The 23,711-nt window shown below is 38.7% G+C and overlaps 2 protein-coding genes across 5 annotated transcripts in view; one reads left to right on the top strand and one right to left on the bottom strand.

Annotated features, from left to right (window-relative positions):
* CEP85L (centrosomal protein 85 like) overlaps positions 1-23,711 on the top strand; it is a 142,033-nt gene that overhangs the window by 68,634 nt on the left and 49,688 nt on the right. For all 4 annotated transcript variants that reach the window (XM_054061510.1, XM_054061508.1, XM_054061507.1 and 1 more), the window contains exon 3: positions 3,656-4,494. In XM_054061510.1, coding sequence (XP_053917485.1) covers positions 3,656-4,494 — 839 coding nt within the window. The remainder of the gene's footprint in view (positions 1-3,655; positions 4,495-23,711) is intronic.
* Positions 15,014-23,411, bottom strand: PLN (phospholamban). The gene is made up of 3 exons (XM_054061511.1): positions 23,260-23,411; positions 19,610-19,644; positions 15,014-17,533 (listed from the first exon to the last, which is right to left on the bottom strand). Exon 3 carries the CDS (start codon positions 17,408-17,410, stop codon positions 17,252-17,254), a length of 159 nt encoding a protein of 52 aa, XP_053917486.1. The 5' UTR covers positions 17,411-17,533; positions 19,610-19,644; positions 23,260-23,411; the 3' UTR covers positions 15,014-17,251.

Genomic DNA, 23,711 nt, shown 5'->3' with positions numbered 1-23,711 from the left:
ATGAAGTAATGAAATAGTTCAGAAGTGCAAACACAAGACAGTAAGAAAGCCATGTGAAAGGCTCTTAATTTTTTATTCCATCTGCTGGTATTATGTGATAGAAATCTTGTAGCGTATTTTTGAAATGGATTTTTTTCAGTTTTATTATTTATGTCGTTTGGGAAGTATTGAGTCAGGTATTAAAATGCCATGCCTATTAGAAAAGTGAGAGCTTTGTGTTAAACCCCCCCCAAAAGTTATTAGAATAGTTGAAAAGCAATATTTGACATATAATCTTTGATGATGTTCAAAGGAAAACCAGTAGCAACTAGCTATAATTTTTTATCTTGTCTCTAAGTTTGCATTGATGAGAGCAGTCTTAAGCATTGAAAGACTTTGCAGATACACAAGCCATATTCCAAGATTGTTTGTAATCTTCAAATAGATACTAGCACCATGAAGTGAAAACTGAGCAATGCTGAGAAGAGAGCTACTTTTAACTTCGAACTAGGCATTTGGTTTACCCATGACTGTATGGAAGGGAAAAATCTGCTGCTTGGATAAAGTAGTCTTTGGCAAGATTTGGCCAGATAGGGTTTTATCTCCATGACTCCAGAAGAAATAATGTCTTAAATTCCTTAGTGTTTTCTAGACGCTGTCATATTTTTAGTGAAATTTCTGGATTTCATACTTTTTTTTGCAGTGTGAGGAGATGTTTCAGAATGCAGACTGGCTCTTTTTCTGGCTGAGCGTGCAGTCAAGGCAGACTGGAACAATATGCTCTAAGAAGAAGTGTGAATTTTTTCATATGTTTTAGTAAGCGTTAATGGGAGGACTAATTAGGACAACTTGAAGCCAAAATTGTTGGGTTTACTTTGAGACAAATTGTCAGAGGCATCCATCAGCTGTAGTTGAATGCACATGGCATTTTAAGTTTAAATCTGCTTGAAAAGTTTAGAATCAGAAGTGAGGAAAAGGAGTTTAAGTCAGTCATAGCTTAAATTGAGAGTGGGACAAGAAAAAATTAAAATCTACCATACAGAAATGGCTCTGTTCTCTAATAAAAACAGCTGAAGGAGATCATATATTCCTAATTATTACTGCTCTTGCTTCTAGTTTGAAGACCATGTGTGAGTGACATTAATATTTTAGACTGAAAATGCTATATTAAATACTACTTTTTTTTTTTTCTAATGAATTGTATTTAACTTTTACAGATACAGGCTTTCTTCTCCTACCTTTCTCCTGCATGTGTGATATTTCTACTCATAGAAATCTACTTAGCCTGAAACGTAGGTCCCCCACAGTCAGTTGTTTTTGAATCCTAGTATACTCTTATTTTCTCTGGATCTAAAACAGCCTATGACAGCTTCCTTTGCAGAACTGACTTTGTGCTATGTCAGATTCAGCTTCTGGGTGAAGTACAGTACAGTAGTTAGTTTACTTGGGTGTTACAAAGGCAGCATTCTCTGTCTAAGGAGTACCTCTAGAAGAAGAGGTGCGTTTCCTTCTATTGCATATTTTCTTCCCTACTCTCCATGGGAGAGCAGAAGTGTCTCCCTGGTCTTCTGCTGAATGCTTCCCAAAAGCAAGACTCTTACCCTGTACTTTCCATCCTATAATATGTACGTTCAAGTCTCCAGCTACATCATGTCATATCCCTCTTTCACCTTCTTGTCACTGCTTTGATGTCAGAGGTGACTGAGTACCTGTATTCCTATTGCAGAGCAGGGCTGGAAGCTGGCAGCCCCTGCTAGGCAGAGTAGCAAGATGTTCCTGGTTTGTAGTGTCTCTCTGTGGAACCATCTACGGTGCTACGAGAGAGGTCACGAAGGCAAAGCTGAGAGAAACTGATATTGCACCTGGCACAGCCAGATTGGTTACATGTGGTGGGCATAACACAAATTTGGGAACTTGTTGCACAACACTGTCTCCACTGCTTCAACAGCAGCAGGCACAAATGTGTTTGGTCAGAAGACTGATTCCTTCCACCTGAACTGGGCCATCATCAGCACCCTATGCATAACTCTTAAATTGCTGGTCCATTTTGACCAGCTCTTACAGTTTTGTCAAGTCTTAAAACCAGCTGTGTTCTGTCACTACTGTGAATGCAGGCAGCTGGGTAGGGGCCAGAGGCAGTGTGGTGTGAACTTAGGCTTTGAAATGAGAGAGTAGGTGATGTGGCAGTGACCTGTTAGGAGGCAGGAACGCTACAGCAAGAATTTCTGCGTTCCACCCTGACTCATTTAGGAACTGGAAGAAAAGACTGTAATAAACAGGTATCAGTCAAGGAGCTGTTTATTTTGTGGGCTATAAAGCATTTTTCTCCTGAGGAGTGTGGCTGTAGGGCTGTAGTAATATGTGTTGTATGCAAGTGTAAGGAATGAGGAGGTCCAATCCCAAATAGGGAACCTCACCAAGTTGGGGGGTAGGGTTGTCTTTATTTGGCTATGTAGGGGAAAAGTGCTGCTGTTTCACCATTGGAAACTCTCTTCTTTTTCATGTGTGGTATGGTATATCGATATTAAATATCCTTTGAAAGTGTGCCAAATTAATAATGTGTCCTGGCCTTTACCTTTTTTTTCCTTATTGTTTTTCAATTGTCCTACTGTGCACTCCTGTAGCAGCTGACAAATCCCAGAGAAATCAGTTCTCTCTAGGTTAGGATGAGAGAAAGAAGAGCATATCTGTTTTGCTCTTGGCAAAAAAAGACTGCAAAAGAATCTTTTAATTGGAGCAATTCCATTCTGTCTATCTGCCATGTACCTAACAAGCAATATGAGCTTGCTGAGATGCAGCCATGTGAAATGGTGGAGCTGATCCTCTAATGAGAGGATTAGGTGTTTATTTCTGGTTGTCCACAGCCTGTGGTGCTAAGCACATGTTGCTGGGCATGTGAGTGTGCTCAGCTAGCCCCTAGTAACCTCTCCTTTACCTCTCCCATCTTTGCTGTTCTGTCTCCTCCTGAATATCGCCTCACAAATTTGTCTGTTCTTTTCAGCTTGGGATAGATTTCATAGACTATGCTACACATGGTTTCTGTGTGGTATTGTACTCAGGTTGCTGAATAACACAAAACCTAAATGGGACATAATTTTTCTTAAAATCTTGTTTTTTTAACAATTCATCTAGGGAAATGTAGTTTGAAATCAGTCATGTCCAAAAGAGATGAATAATTCTGTCCAAGAGGCCGTCATTAAAATGGCTCATCTCCAGCACTGCTGTCTTACAAAGTACGTTTATTGAATTGTTTTGCCTTTTAAAAAAATGAGAAGAGGGGTGGTAGAAGAACCACCAGTCCTAGGGCTCCTGAGTTGTGTTACCTCTACCATTTGTGATATATAAACTACTTAAAATTATGCGGGTTTGTTACAGCCTACCACCTTAAAGCTGAGGAATAAATGCTGCCTTCTACCTGCAATTGTCTGGAGCTGCTGTTGCCACTGCTTCGTGCACCTGTCTTTGTAATGATAGCAGTTGAGCAAAATAAATTTTAAAATCTCCCGCTTTAATAGACTTCCTCTCTCATAATCTTGAATGGTTAGAAAACCTTACTTTGTCAAGAAACTAGTTTCCTTCAATTTTTGTATTTCACCTTGAATTTGATGTTTTGTCTTCTAGGCACTGATGTTACTGAGTTCTGTATTGTACTTACATGATCAATCTCTCTTCCCAGATCATTCAACTTCAAGTGGTACATCCTCATTTAAGCCCAGCCGATCACTGATTTCTATTCCCACTGCCCATGTGATGCCGTCTAATGCCAGCTCTTCACTATCCAAACACAGGGAAGCTTTCAAGTCTGATAGCTCAAAACAAAGTGCAAGATTTGTACGATCAGGAGGAGACAGAAATCAGGGTATCCTGGACAGTTCTCTTGACATGAAAGATGCAAGACCTGTAAGAAAATGGTCCTCCTTGTCTAAACTCAGCTCACCAAATACCTTCAGCCAAGATGGTAGTAATCATTCATTGGAGTCCAGGGCCAGTACCGACAAACTCAGCTCACCAAATACTTTCAGCCAAGATGGTAGTAGTCATTCAGTGGACTTGAGGGCTAGTACAGACAAAGCTGCGTCACCGCAATTAAGGACAATTGGGCCAAGTTGTTTGCTTGGTAGCATGGAGTTGCTACAAATTGAGGACAAAGAAATGGGGAAAAGAGGATCTTCTCTACTGGACTGCAAGTACAAATTTGAGACGTGCAGCAAGGATGATTTTGTTTCAGATTCCTCAAGTAGGAGACATGCCTTAGACTTGACCTACAGTGCCTTACCTGAAAGCAAACCTATGGCAGCCAGCTGTGAAGCTTTCGGACAGAGATATGCGACTCTGGGACAACAGGCTGTGAGCGGAGCTCCCATACAGCCAGCAGTGAGGACTCAAATGTGGCTTAAAGAACAATTACGTACAAATCCCCTGGACTGCAGGACTGCTAAGGAGCCCTACACTGTAGCTGCATGGCATGTGCCACAGCTTGAAGATTTCAGAACAGGAGGTGAACAGCCTGTCCAGGTAAGACGAAAGCTTGGTGTTTGCTGCCATCGTGTGGCATTATGTGTTATACCTGAAGATCAACTGGCAGTTTTTAATAAAATGGGAAGAGGAGCGGGTCCTCTTAACCAGGTGATAGTATTTTCAAACTTTCATTGGGAGTTCTGATGCTTGTTTCTCAGTATGACCTGACTGCGAGCAGGTTTTTTTCTAACATCTGCTTACAGTTCACTCTGATTCAGTGTGCCTGACTACATGAGACTAGCATATCTTTATCTGAAGCTGGACAAAGTAAGAGGTTCATCAAATAACATTTTCAGTAGCTCTTAATCTTTGATCACACAATAGTGGAGGAATGTGAATATGTTTTGACCCAAATGGATTTACAAGGAGGCTGCATTTGTGGTTGACTGCAAGAGAAATGACTCCTACATACTGCAAGGATGAATGTTTAGTATCAGTATGCCTAGGACTTAAAAACTGAATTCAGTTTTTATTAATACTTTTTAACTAGTTAGTTGAGTACTATTAGTTGATTCCAATCTGGTTTATTTAAATAATATATAGGTTTTATGTTTCATGGTTGAAATATTTTCATATAGGAAACGTCAAACATGGTTTTGAGCGACAGATAACTTTCCAACATGACAATTCAAAATCTTTGTTTCCAGCTCTTACCCTAATGGGATAAGATAGCTTGTGAAGGAAGACTATTTAAAATCTACTATTTAAATCTGTAAGGCAATTTAAATCTGTACGACTATTTAAATCTGTTCAGGTTTACCTATGTAGGTAAACTTGACTTGCCAAAAAAATCCTGAGTGGATTGCAATGTATAGATTTTCCTGAAAGACAGTTTGAGGTTAGACTAGGATATTATCTGGGCAGAGGGTAATCTAGCTGTATGTGCAAATACCTGTTTTCTCCAGCCTGAATATAGGTTAGGTAATTTACGAAGAGTTGTGCTCAATTTTTGTTATATCTTCTATTGTGTGTTGAAGGAAAGGCAGACAAATTCAGAGGTTCTTGAGATCAGATATTGCTCGTAAATAGTGATGTGGATTTTTAACATTCTTATTTGGTCTTAAAAAAAACTTGAATCCAGTTAATATGGCCAAACTAATATTAATCCTTCAGAGTCTTTCTAAAAACGTGGCAATGTTCCATGTAGCTACTCTTTACATTACTCCTATTACTACAGAAACCATCGTCTTTTGCTAAACTTCCTGGAGACTTTGATGTCGAGAAATTACTCAGATAGAGAGTGGATACTGAGGGGTCCTCTGAAAGCCAAAGTGGTGGAAGCTGGTTCAGTGCTTAGGCTGGGCCATGGGCACTGCCAGCCAGGCTATGGGCACCTGGCACCTGCCAGTGTTGTTGGGGAGCACATGAGGGTCTTGGGGAGTGAGAGCAGGGTACTGTGGAGGACCTATGTCCATCCATTCATTCAAGTCTTCCTGAACATCTGTGGGACAAGGCTGGCTGCAGCCGTCAGCAGTGCTTTTTGTGAGGTTTGCAAGCAGATTACTGTGCCTGGTGGTTCCCCTTTGGGTTTATATATTCAGGGTAAGATTTATTTACATCTTTACTTCATGTGTCTCTTAATCATATTTATGTATGTTTCAGAACAGTTTGTTTAGAATGGGTGTTTCAGAAACACTTATTTTTATGAAGGTCAAAACAACTCCCAGCTTTTGTTTTTCACGTCTTCCAAGTGTTTACTCGCTCTGATTGGGGTTAAATACAGTGTCTGCTTTTTGTACGAAAGCAAAATTTTGTGTTTGAAACAGGTGATATCCTATATGTATTCTGGCTGTTCAAAATCTTTGTCCACGCAGGCATTGATGCCAAGCTGTGTTTTGGGAGCAGAGCCAACAGGGGGAGGTTGAAGCATTATTTACCTTTTTGTCTGAAGTCATAAAACGGTGCTGCACCTTTTCAAGTTTTTGAGATTGTAAGGTTATAGGATGAAGAATGGAATAAAACTTCTTTTTTTTTCCCCCCTTGCTCTTTTTATATCTTTATCAGTATTGATATATATGTTACAGGGTCCAAATAGCCCCTGGCTTAGGAACAGATGATCCTATTGGCTGTGTGGTCAGTCTTGGAAAACAGGGAAGTCCTTGAAGCTGTAATCTTTGCTCTGCTTACCCTGGCTTCCCACTTGTTTCCCCTTTCCCAAGGAGAGGTGCTACAGGGAGTCTGACAGTAATTAAGGGCACAAGGGCTGCAGAGGGGATTCCTGGTAGCCTTGGCAAGCACCTTAGTGGATATGGTCTGGAGTTGTGTTGATGGGCCCTGAAATGTGATCTATTATGTTTCCTCAAGTGAGAAGATGTGGTTGTGAAATAGGACTGAGAGAAACAAAAAGCATGTGCCAGACCTATAAGCTGCTGGGCTTTTAGTTATCTCCTGTCTGCCCTGTCTTTCTACCCAGAGATTATAGCTGCAAGGAGGACGGATACCAGAACAGATGAAAAAGAAATGTTTCTTCCTGTCTTGATATCTGTTATTTAAGGAAACCTCAGTGTAAGGACAAAGTAATCCTAGTTATATGTACGAGAGGCTGGAGGTCAACCCTGTGGAAAGAGATCTGGGAGTTTGAATTGGTAGCAAATTCAATATGAGTCAACAGTGTGGCCTGGCAACGAAAAGGGTAAACTGTGACCTGAGGTGCATGAAGCACAGAATAGCCAGAGAGCTGAGGGAGGCGATTGTTCCACTCTGCACTGCATCGGTGCAGCCCCACCTGTAGTACTGTGTGCAGTTTGGGGCACCTCAGTACCAGAAAGACATCATACTACTAGAGTGTGTCCAGAAGAGGGTAACCCCTATTCTGTGAGAAGTGGCTGAGGTCACTTGGGTTTGTTCAGCTTGCAGAAAGGGCAGCTGAGGGGTGACTTCACCCTAGTCTACAGCTTCCTCAAGGGGCACAACGGAGGGGGAAGTGCTGATCTCCTCTCTTTGATGACCAGGGAGGAAATGAAATAATGCTGAGTCTGGGGAAGTTCAGATTGGATGTTAGGAAAAGGTTCTTCAATGAGAGGGTGATCGGTTATAGGAACAGGCTTCCCAGGGAAGTAGTCATGGCACCAAGCCTGTTCAAGTAGCATCTGGATGATGCTCTTAGTCATATAGTTTAGTTTTAGGTAGCCCTGCAAGGAACGGAGAGTTGGCCTTGATCCTTATAGATCCCTTCCAACTTGAGATACTCTGTGATTCTGTAGTTGTGCTATGGTTTTTCTTCAACGTTCACCTTATGTGCATCTGGGAACTGATAGCTGTTATTTCTGAGGAACTAAGAAAGGACAGTCTGAAGTGGAATATATACCTAGGAAATAGAGAAGAAAGTGTAAGATTTTGCTAGAGAAAGATGGCAATTTAAAAGGCAGAAACACCCCCGCTATTTTTCTTTTCGTTTTAGTGGGTGTTATTTTTGTTGTTTTGGTTTTAATAAGTATGTATGCTAATGGAAATGCAATGTTTTTTGTAGGACTGAAAGAAAATTATAGTTTATGATCCTTTATCTTAAAACCACCTTTGCCATGAGCAGAAAACAAAATGAACTTTGCTTTTAACTGAGAATCTGGAGCAGCTTTGTGTATCTTTAAGGTAGGCTGGTAGAGGGAAAGACTATAGAGGGCAGCTATCACTAATGAAGGAAAAATAGACTGCAACAGTTTTTTGAGTTGATTTTGCATACTGATGGTTCAGGAAGAGCTATTGGACTTAACTATGTACTCTGCAAATAAATTTTAATGCCTTTACAGAGTATTATAGACAGTGTACCCCACAAAACTCTGAATTAGGATTTATTTTTATGAAACCACACAAGCTTTGAATTTAAGTTTACTATAAAGCATAATATATTACAGCCTTTAAAAGCTGTTCCAGGGTTAGTTACTTTCAAAATTAAGATTCTCTGCTTCTTTAATAATCTGAACTTGTCCAAACTCGGCATCTACCTGTTGAAGTTTTTTTAATATTTTTCTCCTTAAATTAAAAAGCTTATAATTTGGCTTTTCCATTCCAATTGTAAATGATAGTTTTTAAAAGAAAATATTTATTTTGCATTGCAAGGGAAGCTTAGAGTGCCAGGTAGAAGATCTACAGCTGCGTCCAGATCCTTTTTCGAGATGTGGTCAGGTTTGCAACTGCAGAAAAGAAGCTGTGGATCAAAAGAGCGCTTTTTCAGACAAGATCTGTCGTTCAGCTGTGGGTGTGATGTTTGTGTGTTTCAGAAATAAATCTCCAAGGAGGATCTGGTCTATGGTTATTGCATAAAATGATGAAGTTGTATATGAAAGTTCTCTAGCTAATGTGTACTATTTAATGTATGCTTTTTGAAGATAAAAGCATTCTCCTACACATTTCCAAGGAACAGATTTTAACAGTACTTCAATGAAAATAGTTTCTTTGCAAAATTTATATTTCACCATACACTTAATTATTTTCAATTTATATAGCTGATCTTTGAGAATGCTTGACCATTATGATGATTTTTTTTGACCTGTGTTAAAGGGAAAAAATGCTTGTAATACACAATAACAGTTCCAATTTACTGATCTGGGAGGTGATACAAATCTGGATAAAAAAGCAGTACATTTTCATGTAAAGGCATTTCTTAAAGCCAGATCCTATTATCTGCCCTATTTTCTGAGTATACCTGGCTACGTACTGCATGCTGCTTCAGAAAGGAGGTCTAAAATGAAAACATGCTTTTAAAATTGTGGGAGATAATACAAGAAGAAGGGAGGTTTGGGAAGGTCATGTATCTGCTTATTAGCTCTGTACAATGTTGTCAGCATCATATGATGAATCTTTTTTTTTTCCCAGTCTATTGAGCATCTGTATGATTTCTTCATGGTGTGCTAACTTGTGTCAGAATACAGCAGAGATAATAGATTAAGGTGGATTAAGTGCATCTTTTTGCTTAAATGTATCTGGTTTACTGCTTTTTCTTTAGTGAGGAAAACACTGCCTTGTTCATACCATGTACGTAAAAGTTACTGGAAGTTATATTTTAATGCATTTTTAATGCATATTTTAACGCTACAACAATCTTCATTTCAGAATCAGAGAAGGAAGGAAGTAAACTGCAGGCATACCTAAATGTGGATAAACAAAGGTTTAAAACGCTAATTGAAAGGAAAAGTTACAACATTCTTCAAATAATGTTGTTGCCACAGAAAAATTTTATTCTTAAATGCGAACTCAAAACTAGGTTTTCTTGTGATCCTGGCAGATCAAAAAACTAAAAACAATTAATATCAACATTTTTCCAGTGTCACATTTCGATGAACTCATACTTTTCAGCAAGATAAAACTTCTTGACCTGAAGAATTATCACCTTCGGTTAGCAGAGTAAACAATTAAGAGCCACAATTAAGTTTTTCTGTTATGTTCCTTTTGCTGTAGAGTCGATAGTCCAACAGCTGGGTTTCCATTCATTATAGCACATATGAGGGCTTAATCTGCAGTAAGTGCTAGCAGATGATGGGAGACCAAACTTGGACCACGCTTGTTTGCAAAGAGAGATTTGGCATTGGTTAACTGATAGCTTTGCCATTTTTTTTTAATGTCATCTCAGGAAAATGCATGTTTCAGTTTCAGCAGCGTATTTCAACGTTTGTTAAAGATCCTGTGATTTTCATTGCTGGCTGAGAGGAAGCTGGGGTTGTTTCTTGGGGTTGTTTCTACATGCTAACGGCAGAGTTTCATACAGACTACCTTTGTAATTTCGGAACTGGAAGTACGTGATTAGTGGTGGCAGTAGAGTTCTCTTTCATTGAAAAGAAATATGTGATTTTTATGTTTTGTCAGGGCTAACTAATTTGTCTAATTTTAACTGTTAAACTGTCCCAGTGGTTTTTTTAAGGCAGGAAAACTCCTGAATATGCAGAAGAGCATACAGACAGCAAGCTTTGTAAAAGCCTGAGCAGTGTATTAAAGAATTGCCATTTTGCTGGGAAAACCATTTGTATTAAGACTAGAGTGGGCTTTGTATCAGTTTCTGTGGTTTTCCTATGCTTTGTGCCATCCGTGTCAAGCATCAGCAGAAATCCTCCTAAACAATACGTAACTGTGTAACTCTTAGAACATATATCCAACCCTTGCATATACATTTACGACTTTTTTCTAAAAAAGCTGGATATTTCAAGATTATCAAAATAAGCAATGAAGTGCTTATGGTGATGTAGCAGTGTAAAGGTTTCTGCTTTTAGTAACATATTAAAAGCTATATATGTGTAGTTTGCAGAACCTATTTTAAATGTTTATTGCATGTATACTGGAGCAGATGGCTCAAAAGCTTTCATTTTGACCATCCATGCTGCACCAGCTGGTGTTGCCTAAGCTTTGGAGCAGGTAGCATAGAGTGGAACATGAATGCCTCTTTAGAACCCATGTAAATTAGCTGTTTCCCTATGCGTACTGGCTTTTTACTGTAAAAAGTCTTTTTGTAGATCCAGTTTAGATGGGTGACTTCCAGACAACTGAACCATTCCACAACAACAGTAACTCTCTGGAAATCCTGAGTGTGAACATGAGTAGATCAGTTCTGTGATATAAACAGCACTTGTGAAAAGTGTGAAATCAACAGCAAATGTGCTGAATCGGGGATGTGCTGTTGGCAATAGAAAGCTAGAAGCTGGGGCTTCCCCCACCCCATAAGTAACATCCGGTTCTTGCACGTGTGCAAAAGGTTGATAATATGTGTGTATATGGTATTATGTTTTCTGTACAATGCATGTGTGTTGGTGCATTTCGTTTCCATGTTGTACTTGGGAAAGAGAGAAAACCGCGAAGAGGTAATCTGGTTGGCCCCAATCTGGCTACCTTCTTTCCTAGCGTATCTTGGGTGTCTAGAGCTACCTTCTGGTCCAATAATTCCAGCAGAAGCAAGCTGCTCTTTGTCACTATCCTTCCCAGGGACTTGGGGGAAAGGAAAGTTCATCATCCTGTAAAGGGCCATTGAAGAGCATCCTGTATGAAGCTTATGTTGCACACTTAATGTGTGGACAAGCCATGGACTGGGTGATTGTCCTGGCAAGTACCACATGGTATGTCAAATACTACTTGAGGGCTCCCACGCTGCACACTTGACCTCTGCATAAGTGGTAAGTCCATCTTGTTAAGGATGTGGCGCACACGCATTTGTGCAGATGCACCTACTGCTCGTGTACATGGCAGTGTTAAGGTCTTCTTGGGCAGAGCTGTGATAACCCTTGCTAATGGTCATTTGTTGTCACTTCTTTTGACAACTTCTTCTGATACTGCTGGATAACATTAATGGCCTCTGGCTTTTATAGCATTGCTGTGAGCTGTTGGTATCAAAAAAGATGTAACTAATAATTCTGCTTTCATATTTAAACTTAATTTATCCCCATCTCAGCTGCTTTTCATGGATATCCTTGTTTTCATCTGCAGCATCTTTGCTTTTGCTCTCCATAGGTGATTTGATGTGTGCTGTTGACCACTGTAGGTGTTTTGTTCTGTCTTCCTCTTCTATCTGTGTCACTTCCCAGGAAGTACACATTCTACAGAAATCCCATTTTACAGAGGTTTTTTTTCTGCTGTCCCATTTGCAGAACTGATGTTCTTTGAAGGCTTTCAGATCTTTTGTAGATTTTTAAATACCAGTCAGCCGTAGCAATAAGAAAACTACAGTAACTACTGATGCATACTTTTGGATTTCTTCCATCTACTCAGCAAGGCTCTAGAGGCTTTCATTACTCAGTGGCAGATAGCTAATTGTGTTCAGCTCTTGGGCTCCTTTGTGATAAAATAGGTGTTTGAACACTTCCTCTAACTGACAGGTATTTTGGTCTCTCAGGAGTCTTTGCTTATCTATATTTGGGTTGTTGGAAGTGTCTACATTATTGTTTCAAAACCCTCAAAACAAGATTTGAGAAGAAAGTGGAGTGTCACAGGGGTTCACATCAGCTTCACAAGGATAAAAGCAAGCACCAGAACCAAGATGATAAGCAGAAAATTGAGTAGCAGGTTGAGACCTCTGTTGTTAGCAAGATCCATCATGTGCATAAGTCTGCCCTCTTGTGCTTGCAACAGGGTCTTGATTGTAGCTTTGGGTTGCTCCTTCAGGAGTAAGCAACATAAACTCACATGAATTTCACTTTGTCTACAGTTGTTTATCTGTTTTTAGTTTCAGCCACTTAAGGAAAAAAAACGTTTGTTTACAATAACAATCTCCCTCAAAAATGAATCTGGGTGCTCCTTTTTTCCCCCAAATACAATAATAATAATGATGATAATAATAATAATAATAATAATAATAACAAACCAAACTTAATGATAACTTCCATTTCACTACTGAAGGACTTCTGAAGAACTGGTTAGTGGAGAAAACACTTGAATTTTATATGATTTAGCTCTATCTATTTAATTTTTTTAATTCTTACAGTACTCTTCAGGCCGATTTGATTCTGGAAAGAATGACTGTTCTCAAGAGTTCCTTCAGCAGTAGGCTGTTGAAGATATACTTTTAAAAGATCTTCTGTAGGTGCAAACCAAAATGTTTATCATCTGGGCAACATGTACCTCTATTAATAGGAACGTGTCCTACCCTTCTAGGACTTGGCGTTGTGTAGCATGGTAGGTAGGGTTTTGCCAGCTGTGAGCTGTGTGGGATTCACTGCGGCTTTGCAAATGCCTTATTAAGAATCTGGATTGAACTGGCAAAGCATGGATCCTTAGTGTTTTTAATAGCACACAGGCAATAGTTTATTTTGAGATAGTATTAACAACTTAGCAATTGTGTTTATATATAGAAATATACGTGTATGCAAATAAAGGAAACAAGTAGGATCACTCAGCCCTAACAATGAAATGTTGCCAAACCTCCTTTTTAGTAACGAGTGAAGTTTTTAGGGAAGAGCACAAGAGGGCAGTGTTTTATAGTTTCAATTCTTACACAAAAATGGAACTTTTGGCATTCTTTTATCCTAAAAAAAAAAATAAAAATGTAGTGGGCTTGTGAAGCAATCAGTTTGACTGAACTGTCACTCAGATACTACAACACATCTAGGGCCTGTATTAAATAATTTAAACTACCAGGGTTCTTACTGAGATGAGCATGAGTTTTTACAGGAATCCTGTTGTTCTGCTTAATCCTTGCAATGAGCAAGAAATGTTCAATTATCTCCTTCCATAATTCAAACGCACTTTTTTGGTTTCAGTTTTTAACACCTAAGGCAAAGCTAAAAGGACTGCACTTGCTGATGCACAAGAGATTATGTGTGAATCCTGTAGGACTTTGCAAATATTTTCTAATTGTATACTGACAGACACTATTAATAGCCATAAAATATAGATATGTGCTCTGTAATCTATAGTATATTAGTATGCTTCCAGATATGAACAAGAATTGTCTCTTAAAGGAACGTTGTCATTACTCTGCTCTAATTTTGACAGAGGAAGTAAGTAAAGTACTTCTTGGCATGAATGTGTATGTCTGACAGGATTATTTTTCTGTGTGCGTATTTGTGGCAAAACTTATATAAAAGTTCTTCACACTGGGAAGGCAAACATTTGGTGTATGTTTTGTAAAAAAATTGATTAAGCCTTTTTCACGCTTCTCTTTCCACTGAGTGATTCAGTTCTACAATAGGGCAGTTGTTGCTACATTGATGCAGAAAAGTTAATAAGAATGCAAACGTGTTGTCCTCTGAACTGCCTTACTGAGTAGTCGTTAGCAGAACAAAATTTCTAATTCTAAAATGAGTAATGTCTTCACCTACAGAAAAATGGATAAATTTATCAATACTTGCTGAAGAGCATATTCTTGTCCCAGTTCAGCTCTTTCCCTGTGTAAAATTACCATCGAAGTTTGTAATTTGGTTTTTTTTAGGGGGGAGGGGAAAGACAGGAATAGTAATACCAGATTGTTGCCTGTTTAGCTGTCAGTCAGTGTGTAAAATGAAATTAGCAAAAAGGCATAGCCTTGGGCACAGTGGGGCAGAGAAATGAAAACTTAATCCAAGCTACATGCTGTGTTTAGAATTTTTATTGTAGCTCATAAAAATAGTGAACCTTCTGGTTACACTTTCATAAAATTCATTAGGATCGCTTATGTGCACTAGTTGGTGAGTGTAAATCAAGTATGGAATATGGAAGTGATCTGGACTTAGCAAAATAGGCCAAACTGCTGTTGAATACCAAAATGAAATAAACAGAGGTTTAAAGTATCAGAAAGCTGTATGATAACTAGCTGTTTTTCATGTAACTGTAATAATATATGATTGAATAAATTAATATATCTAAACAAAACTGTATTTATTTTATGCATTAATCTATTTTCAAGCAGTCACTGTAATAAATAAAAATACAGTAGATGTTAGTTTAAAAGCCCATACAATTATACAGAGAAGAATGTACTATGTACAAAAGGTTTTATTTTCTGAATCTCTGGTTTCACTTGACACTTAGTGATATAGGGGATAGTAGCAGTTTTTCTGATCAGCAGTACCCTAAGACACAAATGAACCATACACTACATGCAATTTATCTGCATTGCTATAAAATAACAGTAGGGCATCTGGTTTATTTATACCTTGGTTTTGTTCTTATTTATTGTTTTCAAATAATAATGTCTTTTCAGGTACCTAAGAGGAAAGTGGTGGGTTTGTTTTTACAAGGGGGAGTGTTATGGGTTTTTTTAGCAATGCTTTGCTTTGACTTCTGTATATTGCTGGCTTGTGAAACCTATCAGCTCTATGGGTCTCAGAATGAATGTGTTGATATTTTACTCTTAACACCTTTTTTCTTCAAGAAGTTTTCTGTACTGTGAGGCTGATGTCTATTTACAATTGAAGTTTCTTGAAACACCTCCAAAGCAAACTAAACCTGGAAACCCTATGCATCGTATTTTTAAAAATACAGATTTAAAAAGAGAAGAAAGTAACTCTAGATCTTTCTGCGTTTTTTTTTTTTCTCCTGCCACAGAAGTGGTGCACTGTGTTTGTAACTTTCCTTAAGAAGAAGGATTAATAGGGAAAGTGTTCATATTCATGGCATTTGGAAGAGTGGTCAGATGCATGAAATAGAAATTGATACTTACATTGACAGTTCGAATTAGTAATATTCAAATACTAACTTGCAGGGGTGTGTTGCGTATCTCATCTGTGCTTGTCCTAATCCTCATACAGTAACTAACTAATTTCCTTTAGTGATTAACCAGAGATCTGCTCTTAGCATACATCACCACTGGATTTGCTGGCATTTCATAGAGCACATCATTTTTTCCAAGATTTCTTTCCTTTCTGCTGAGCTGTTCATTATCAGCCTCTACTTCTGGTCGGAATATAATATTAACATAAAATTGTATTGATTTTCAAGTATTCGTTGATAGGTTTGCTTACATGGGGTGCTATAGAAAGATGCCTGTTTGAAAAGTAGATGTCTGTTTGATCTTTGTCTATTGATTCCTGAACTCTCTTTGAATTTGAAAACTCTGTAAGGTTTCTAGGATTTTATCTTAGTACTAGCGATATATGGAAGAGTTTGAAATCTACTCGCCACTCTTCTTACTGACAACAGCTGGAGTGCAAACTTCATCTTTTTTATGTGTAGACTGTGGTTTACATGTTGAAAAGATATTTCTGCAGTGCTTTCTGTCCTGCACATAATGATTTGTATCATTTATTTTAGGAAAGTACCTGCTTGTTCTTCAATGAGCATTTAGAGTTGAGGGTAGTGGTGTTACTTGGATTGTATTATAAACTTCGGTGACAGCAGTTAGAGTGACCTAAACCTTTTTTGTTACCACATCATGTATAAACCACCCTATATGACATTGGCAAATACCAAGTATTCTGTAGTTTTAAACTAAGGAGATTATTGCATAAATGACAGCAGATCAGCATAGAGCTGTCTAGAGCCAAATATTTAGAACTCTGAGAGTTATTTTTGAGTTTTGCCAATTGTCATGTCAGTTAAATGACTATAGAAAATTAAATCTTTGATACCAGTGTGGTAGTGTCAATTTTTTCTGTAAGGCATTGTGAAAAAACTTTCCAGATACTACTTAGTTCTGTAAGGATACATATAGTGAAAAATACCATAATTTAAGTTGCCTTTTTTTTTTCCAGATCCAAGTTTTGTGTGTGTGTGTGTGTGTATACACACACAAACATTTATATACGCGCAAGATCCCTTGAATAGGGAGAAAAGCATGTTAAATAGTTTTTATTCCTGGGTTAGAAGACATTTTTTATTTATTCTCATATTCTCTTAAGATACTCAGATTCTTCAAATTCTTTCAGTGTTTTTTTTCAGTTGATAATGTAGAGATGCAGCAACTTGAAGTAAGTAGAGCAGAAATTTCTTTGTGTAGACATGGACCAAATTTAGAACCCCTCCAAGGCTGAAGGATTTTGAGAGAACTTTAAAAACACTCAGGCCCCCCAAAAGTGGAGTTTCTGTTCATGTGATTTTCTAGCTGAAACACTTGAGAAACTTAACAACTCCATGAAGAGACAGTACTTTACCCCATTCAGAAAAGACATTTCTTGACTGACACAGACAAATTAGGCCATGCACAGGTTTTTAACAACAGGCTCTAAACAGCGTTCTGTGCAGAAGTGTGTTTTTAATACATGTAGCAGGTAGTAAGAGAATAGTGCGATGGTTGGCATACAGCTCTAGTCCAAGTGCTTAGCCCCTTTCACAAGAGGATTCTTGCATTGGGAGTTGCGGGTGTAGGTCTCTCTTCCCTCTGGGATGACTTTCCTAGAGGACAGTGCGGAAGAGTGCTGGAACTTCAGAGGAGCATCACAATGATACAGATCAGCAAGAGGCAAATTAAAATCAGGCAGAAATTCACAAAGAGCTCTTGCAGCCTTTGGCGTGCTTGTGGGTTGACCTCAATAGTTGAGGCTCTCCTCAGAGCAGAGCGGGTTATGTGTTGGACCTTCTCCATGGCAACAAGAAAGCAGAGGGCACAAATCAGAGGTTTTAGGAGTGCAGTAAAGAAGAGAAGTTGTCAGGAACAGTGCAAAGTGCCTATTATCTTCTCTTTTTGTTTTAGATAGCCTGTGTGGAGCTGGGAAAGCAGGAAAGTGAAGAGTTAGAATTGCAGAAGTAAAGTGTTCTGTTGAGTGCAAATGGAGATTGCTTTAAAATACTAAAATGCCTGAAATAAATAGATTGCCTTTACAGTGCTCTACCTTAAAACAGGATTTTTAAAACTTTGTTTTTCAAGTTTAGGTTTATGCTGTTTTGTGCTTTTCCTCCTGAAGGCAACCAAGTATCTGCTTCTTAGCAGTGGTGAGGAATTGTGAAATGGAAATTGTGGTTGTGTAGGATTTACCCGGATCACTGCATTAGATCCTCATCTCTCCATCCTTCACAGCCTGTGAAAAGGCCTTGGCTGATTTCCCTCCCACTGCCACCTCCGTCCCCACGTTCGTTTATTCAAGCACAAGTGAAAGCCTGATGATATGACTAGTGTCACAGACCTTTCAGCCAGGAGGTCTGGATGTTACTGCTGGCTGCTATTGACCTGGGGAAATAATCTGATTTACTAGTACCTTATTCTGGAAGGGAGGAAAAGAATACATAAATTAAATTCCTGTCTATTCATGTATGCCACATAAAGGAAGACCATTTCTTAGATGTCTGCTGACCAAATTACGTGATTATCCTGACTGAATCAGAAATACTTTTCTGTCCACAAATTTGGTTTCAGATGTGGTAAAATGGAAGAACCTTAAAATGAAGTGGAAATGTCTTTCAGACTCCTCCTTTTTTATTTCCTCCATGTAACGCTATAGAGTCAAATTGTACTGTATAAGCAGAATGTGTGTGTTTCCAGTGCCGGTGCTGGTATTTAGAAAGACTTTGAAAAGAAACCAGATTATACATGGATATTTTAATACCTTTAGAGGATTCCATGTGATGATATCTTGTTCTAAAATTAAACTTCAGATTTTGTTAATATGTTTTGAACTATAGTTGATCTTAAATTTATTGTGAACAAAACACAGGCCAGGAACTTCGGTTTTGTATGACTGTAATTTTTCAGCTTTGTTTGACTTTACACTGAACCCGGGTTTGTCTATTTAAGCAGTTAGTGCTTGCCAAGTATATTCTGCCTAGCTTATTCTTGGTCACTGTCTGCCCCAAGTGCAGTAAAAGCAAGACATGCACAGGCATTCTCAAGTGACTTGACTGAAGGCATATTCATTCTCCCAGCCCAACACAGGCTGGGGTGCATTAGGCTGTTTATCCTCATCTAGACAAAGCGTGGTAGATGAACCACTAATAGATTTAGGTTAGTGCAGAAGAGTTTGTGTAACTAGCTTGTGCAGCAGACACTGTGCAGAGAACAGTGTTTCCTGCGGATGACTTCATCACAATTTATGTAATTTTTTTTAATGCAGAGTGTGTGCAACCTCTGGTCTTTGAGCCATGTGTGACTTGCTACAGCAACATATCTGTCTTCTTCTGGCTGCTGCTTTTCTTGAGGACCTCAGAAGGATTGGAACAGCATGAGTTTTTATCTGTGTATATGTCCATTCCTGTGTGCTGTGTCAGATGTAACTGCACACATGCCAGCACCTGTACTGCTGTGTTGCTGCATGTGTCTCATTTGCATGACTCAAGAGGCAAGGACCTGGGGTGTTGAAGCGCTTCCATAAAAAGCAGTGTTGGCTGATTGGGCATCACTAATGCAAGACCAATGCAAGTGAGGAGAGATGGTGATGTCTCTCTGGAAGGGAAAAAAATCTTCTCTTCAGAATGTGTGAGGGATGTTGCTCAGGGTGCAAGGCAATAGGTGAGAAGGCTCAGTCAAGCCGAGTCAGCATTAGCTGTTGGGACAGACAGGTGATATAAAAGGATCTTAAAAAAGGAAGGTAGTGTAAGTTAAAATAAGTACCTTTTACAGCTAGAAAATCGTATAGAGAAGGGATGAAGAAGGGTCAAAATAGAGTAATTTGGTTTTCTTGACTTAACAGCTCATATGGTTTTGGAAATTTTTGAAGCACCTATATATTGTTTTGTCTACTAAGTCTATCTGTGGGAGAAATTTTCTTGTAAGCAAAGGAAGCAAATTCTGTGTCTCTGTTTCAACAAGTTTGTCTTTACAAGTGAATGGCTTAAACTACTAAACACATACCTTGCTTGTTAATCCTCCATGGCGCTGTCACCCACCTAAAGTGTGCATAAAGAGAAACAGATTCAGTAACACAGCTGTGTATGTGTGGCTATCAAGGTCAAAGTGGATAGCCTGAAAAATAACAGCACTAAAAGGAAGGCTGATCATCACCACAAATAGCAGCTGTTCTCTGCTGTTTAGACACCTGACTATGCTTTAGATCACTATTACGAATGCATGCTCACACCACTCCTTTAAAGGAAAGCCTAGAAAAAGGGCAAGGTATAGTTGACGTTTTATTAAAGTCAGTGTTGTATGACAAGACCAAGTTTTGCACAAGAGAAACTGTTGGCTGCATTGCTGTGCAGTTGCGTGTTTAGTCAGCGTTGTTAATGGATTGAAAGGCTCGTCTTTAGCACAGTGCAGGAACAGATCCTGTGCCAACCCCTTGTGTTACTTGGTAGGGTATCCCCTACACCTTGGTGCCCTTGAGTGAGTCACCGATTGCCATCATTGCTTCCCTCTTCGCTGACATGTGACTGTTTCCCTCATTTGTATTAGGATATTTTTATCTTTGTTCCTGGGTGTCCTTCACAGTGAGAGGAGGTATGTGACCAAAGTTAAAACTGTGGGCCACGCTTGTTCCTGGTGCAACTGCATTGAATCCATTGAAGTCACACGGGATAAATTTGGCTCCTTTGGAAATGCCACAGCAATTTTAGACAGTCTGTTTCCTGTCATATGTTTACTAAATACAGCAGTGATATCAGTGCAATAGAAGAGGTTTGATGTATCTGATTTGTTGCTTTCCCATACGACCTAGTGAAGCCCCCAAAAGGTATTGTTAAAAAGTAATTTGTGTAAGACTCTTGCATAGATTTTTACAATGATATGTGCCTAAAACCCAGTAATTTTGTTTCATCCATTGAAAATAATGTCTTAATAACCATAAACACAGTGATGTGAAAAGTACCATCAAGTTATGTGATCCTTAGTCTAGAACATGTTTAAAACTGTTCCTAAAAATTACTTGGACTAAAAAATACCTATAGCTGTTTGTGTGAGCAATATGATACTCCTAGGCAGGAAGAGACATTCTCTGCACATTCAGAAGTAAGTTTAAAGTTTTGTGCCTGTGGTGCGGACTGAAGAAGAACCCTGCGTGCAGCACTAAATACTGTGAATTGAGTTGAACCTGGAGCCTTTTGTCACCATTATGGATTGTGTGGCCTCTGGATGAGAAGACATTGCAGACTTTTCAAGCTCTATCTGTGCACGGCAGTTATAGTTTGTGTAGGTATGATTGTCATCATTGCTGGCTGTCCTGTGTTAATGTATCTATCTTTTTCCAAGTTGCATTGCTTTGTTTGCAACCCTGCTGTAAAATGCCTCCTCCTCAGCAATGTGGAAAAACTGCAGCTGAGTCCTCACAAGTCTGAAAAATCTCCTTTTTTGTGTTATGAAGATAAGGTTATAGAATTTGAGAAGTGCTGGTAGCAGGAAGAACAAACTCACTCTATCCTCCTTTTTACCTTTTGTTTTGAAATCTATTTTGTACTGACATGTCAGTGTTTTTAATGTGTTTGGGAGAGGATGGAGAAACGCTCACACTTTAATTTAGATTCTCTCCTCTTATTCATTCCTCTTCCAGTCTGCCTTTTGACTAGCTTTAACGTTCTCAGTTCTCACTTTTACGCTGAGTTTCATATTGTGTGATGAAGACGCAATATTCCTAACCTCTTCAGGGGCTGAGAAATAAATGCAGCTTGTTAAAATAGAAATGTGGTATAAATGTAAATTTGAATCTTTCTAAATACAAATAGCATAGTTTTCTTGACAAATTAGTGGCAAAAAAACCCAGAGAAGTTTTATTTGCTGTAAATTAAATGCAGTATTTCACATCTGATTTGTAACATTTGTCACCTGCTATGTAGTACATACTTCTATCATGACTGTTGGCTCTTGTTAGTCATGGTTTAGATGGCTGTGACGGAGGATGTTATTGGTGTGAAATTTTTTCTGTTTACTGTAATAGTGGAGCCACACTGTCCTTTACTTTAAATCACCTAACTCGGACAGGATAAAACTCCAGAAGAATGGGTGTCTAAGCTGCTGTAGCTTTGGATGTGTTCTAGTGAAGAGCTGCCCTACAGCAGTGAACTTTCTGTGTGTGTGTTCTGTCTGCGTTTGTATGCATAAACCCTGTATTTTCAAAGGTACAGATTTGCAGTGTTAGACGAGAAAGACCTTCTGCATGGTAGAATAAACCCAAACTCATCTCTTCACTTCAAAATATGTTTTATGTAATTTTAGCCTTGAAAAAATAGGTCTGTCAGGATCTTCTTGCTTGTTGTAGGCATTGGTTTGAGGGCACTGGGAGTCTGTAGTGCTGTTTCTGCCTACTGGAAATAGCTTCTGGAGAACTTCATATGTAATGGGTTGTTTGCCTTAGCAGTAACAGGTCGTCCGGACACTTGTCTATTGAAGACTGGCACAAGGCTGCTGAGCATGTAACTTAAGCACCTGCCTGATGCTCAACAGAAAAAGGAATTAGGTGTGTCTGTTTGATAACAGGGAACACATGCTTCATAAAATTAAGGTCTGTATTAAGTGTCTCTTTCTAAGCCGAAAGCCCTAGGTAGACTTAAATAGCAAGATGTGAATTGGTGGAAGGGAGGAGCATGATTATGAAGAGGAGAAATTCCTTAGAAACCTACATATTCATAAATCATACTGTTTTTAAAATTATTTGTAATTCTAAATATTAAAATGTCCTTTATGTAATATATTTCTGTTTGAGAAGCACTCTTTTTTTTGTTGTTGTTGTTTTCAGTGATTTTTAAACCTGGAGTTATGTTTTGTTGTACAGTGTGTACATGCTTACTCGGAAATAAATTTATTATTTTCTGCATTGAGAATTTGGTTCATGATATTACAAATCCTAGCTAAATTATTTATCTGCTATTAGAGGCATTCTAGGATGAGTTTGGCAGCTACAATGTCCAGCAAGGGAGAAGGAACCTTTACAGGAATTCTCTGCAAAAATGCAACATGAATTCTATAGCTTGAGCTGCCGTTTGACTAGCATGATATAATTTCAGTTCCAGTACTACTATAAACTGCTAAAGTTTTTAATTAAGTGTAATTTTTCATCATACAGCAAAAATGTTTGCTCTCTCAATGTGTTTAAGATTAGAAAAATGCTTTTTTGAGTTAAATGGTGATAGAGCTTTGCTTTTGCTGGTCTGTGGATAGGCAGCTTTGGGGAAACAAAAGTGTCTCTACAAAACTTCAAGTGAATTACTCTCTTTGTGGATTTTGTATTAAAAAAAACCTACAAACAAAATTCATTAAATTCAAAATGAGAGACAGAGGTCTGAGGAAAATGGTGAAAGCGTCTCACCTTCTGGTGTAATGTTACCTGTATAAATAATCTACCCTAGGGGAACTAGTGTCCCACCAGTATGTTGAAAAATCTCTGTTGCTTTTATTGTCCCTAAAATGTGTCTCCCACCACATTACATTTTGAATGGAGAGCTGCAATGCCTCTGTTTCCATATTTCTGATTAATAATAACCAGCTGTTAATTTGAGTAGACTCATTTTTGTAGAAAACTACTGCTCCAGTGCCTTGCTGTAAGAATTAAAAGCACAGAAGAAGAGATTCCTTACCTCTGATGTGACTGTTAGTGAAGTGCACGGGAGCCTGCTCTGGGCTGTGAGAAGTGTCTGCAGGTCTCTGGCAACTTGTCCGAGTCTGTGACCAAGTTGCGGGAACAATTGAAGTAAGCTGAGGGGAAAAAAAATAACAAAAGTTATAGAGGCCGGGCTCCTGATGTCATTCAGGAGCTCCCAAGTTGTGATTGGTCAGATTTCTGCCTTCTGACACAGGCAGCTGCTCCTCTATGCTTGTTCACAGCAGTAATACATTAAACATGGGCAACAGCTTCCCTCTGGTGATGGGAACTGTGTGCCAGGGAGACCACCTGCACAGCCGCAGGATGAAGGAATCTGGGAAGTGCTTTGGTGGGGTAGTGAAGGGAGCTGCTTTCTTACACCCTGCTTTTCTTTTTTTCTTTTTTCTTTTTTTTTTTTTTATGTTCAGGGAGCGATTTTGGATGTGT

Source organism: Cuculus canorus, chromosome 3 (assembly GCF_017976375.1).
Source record: "Cuculus canorus isolate bCucCan1 chromosome 3, bCucCan1.pri, whole genome shotgun sequence".
In the NCBI taxonomy this organism is placed as follows: Eukaryota; Metazoa; Chordata; class Aves; order Cuculiformes; family Cuculidae; genus Cuculus; species Cuculus canorus.
This window is presented reverse-complemented; position numbering and strand designations above follow the sequence as displayed.

What these genes read in the sequence shown, in the direction of transcription:
- PLN (XM_054061511.1), bottom strand. Translation starts at nt 17,410, where the DNA reads ATGGAGAAGGTCCAACACATAACCCGCTCTGCTCTGAGGAGAGCCTCA.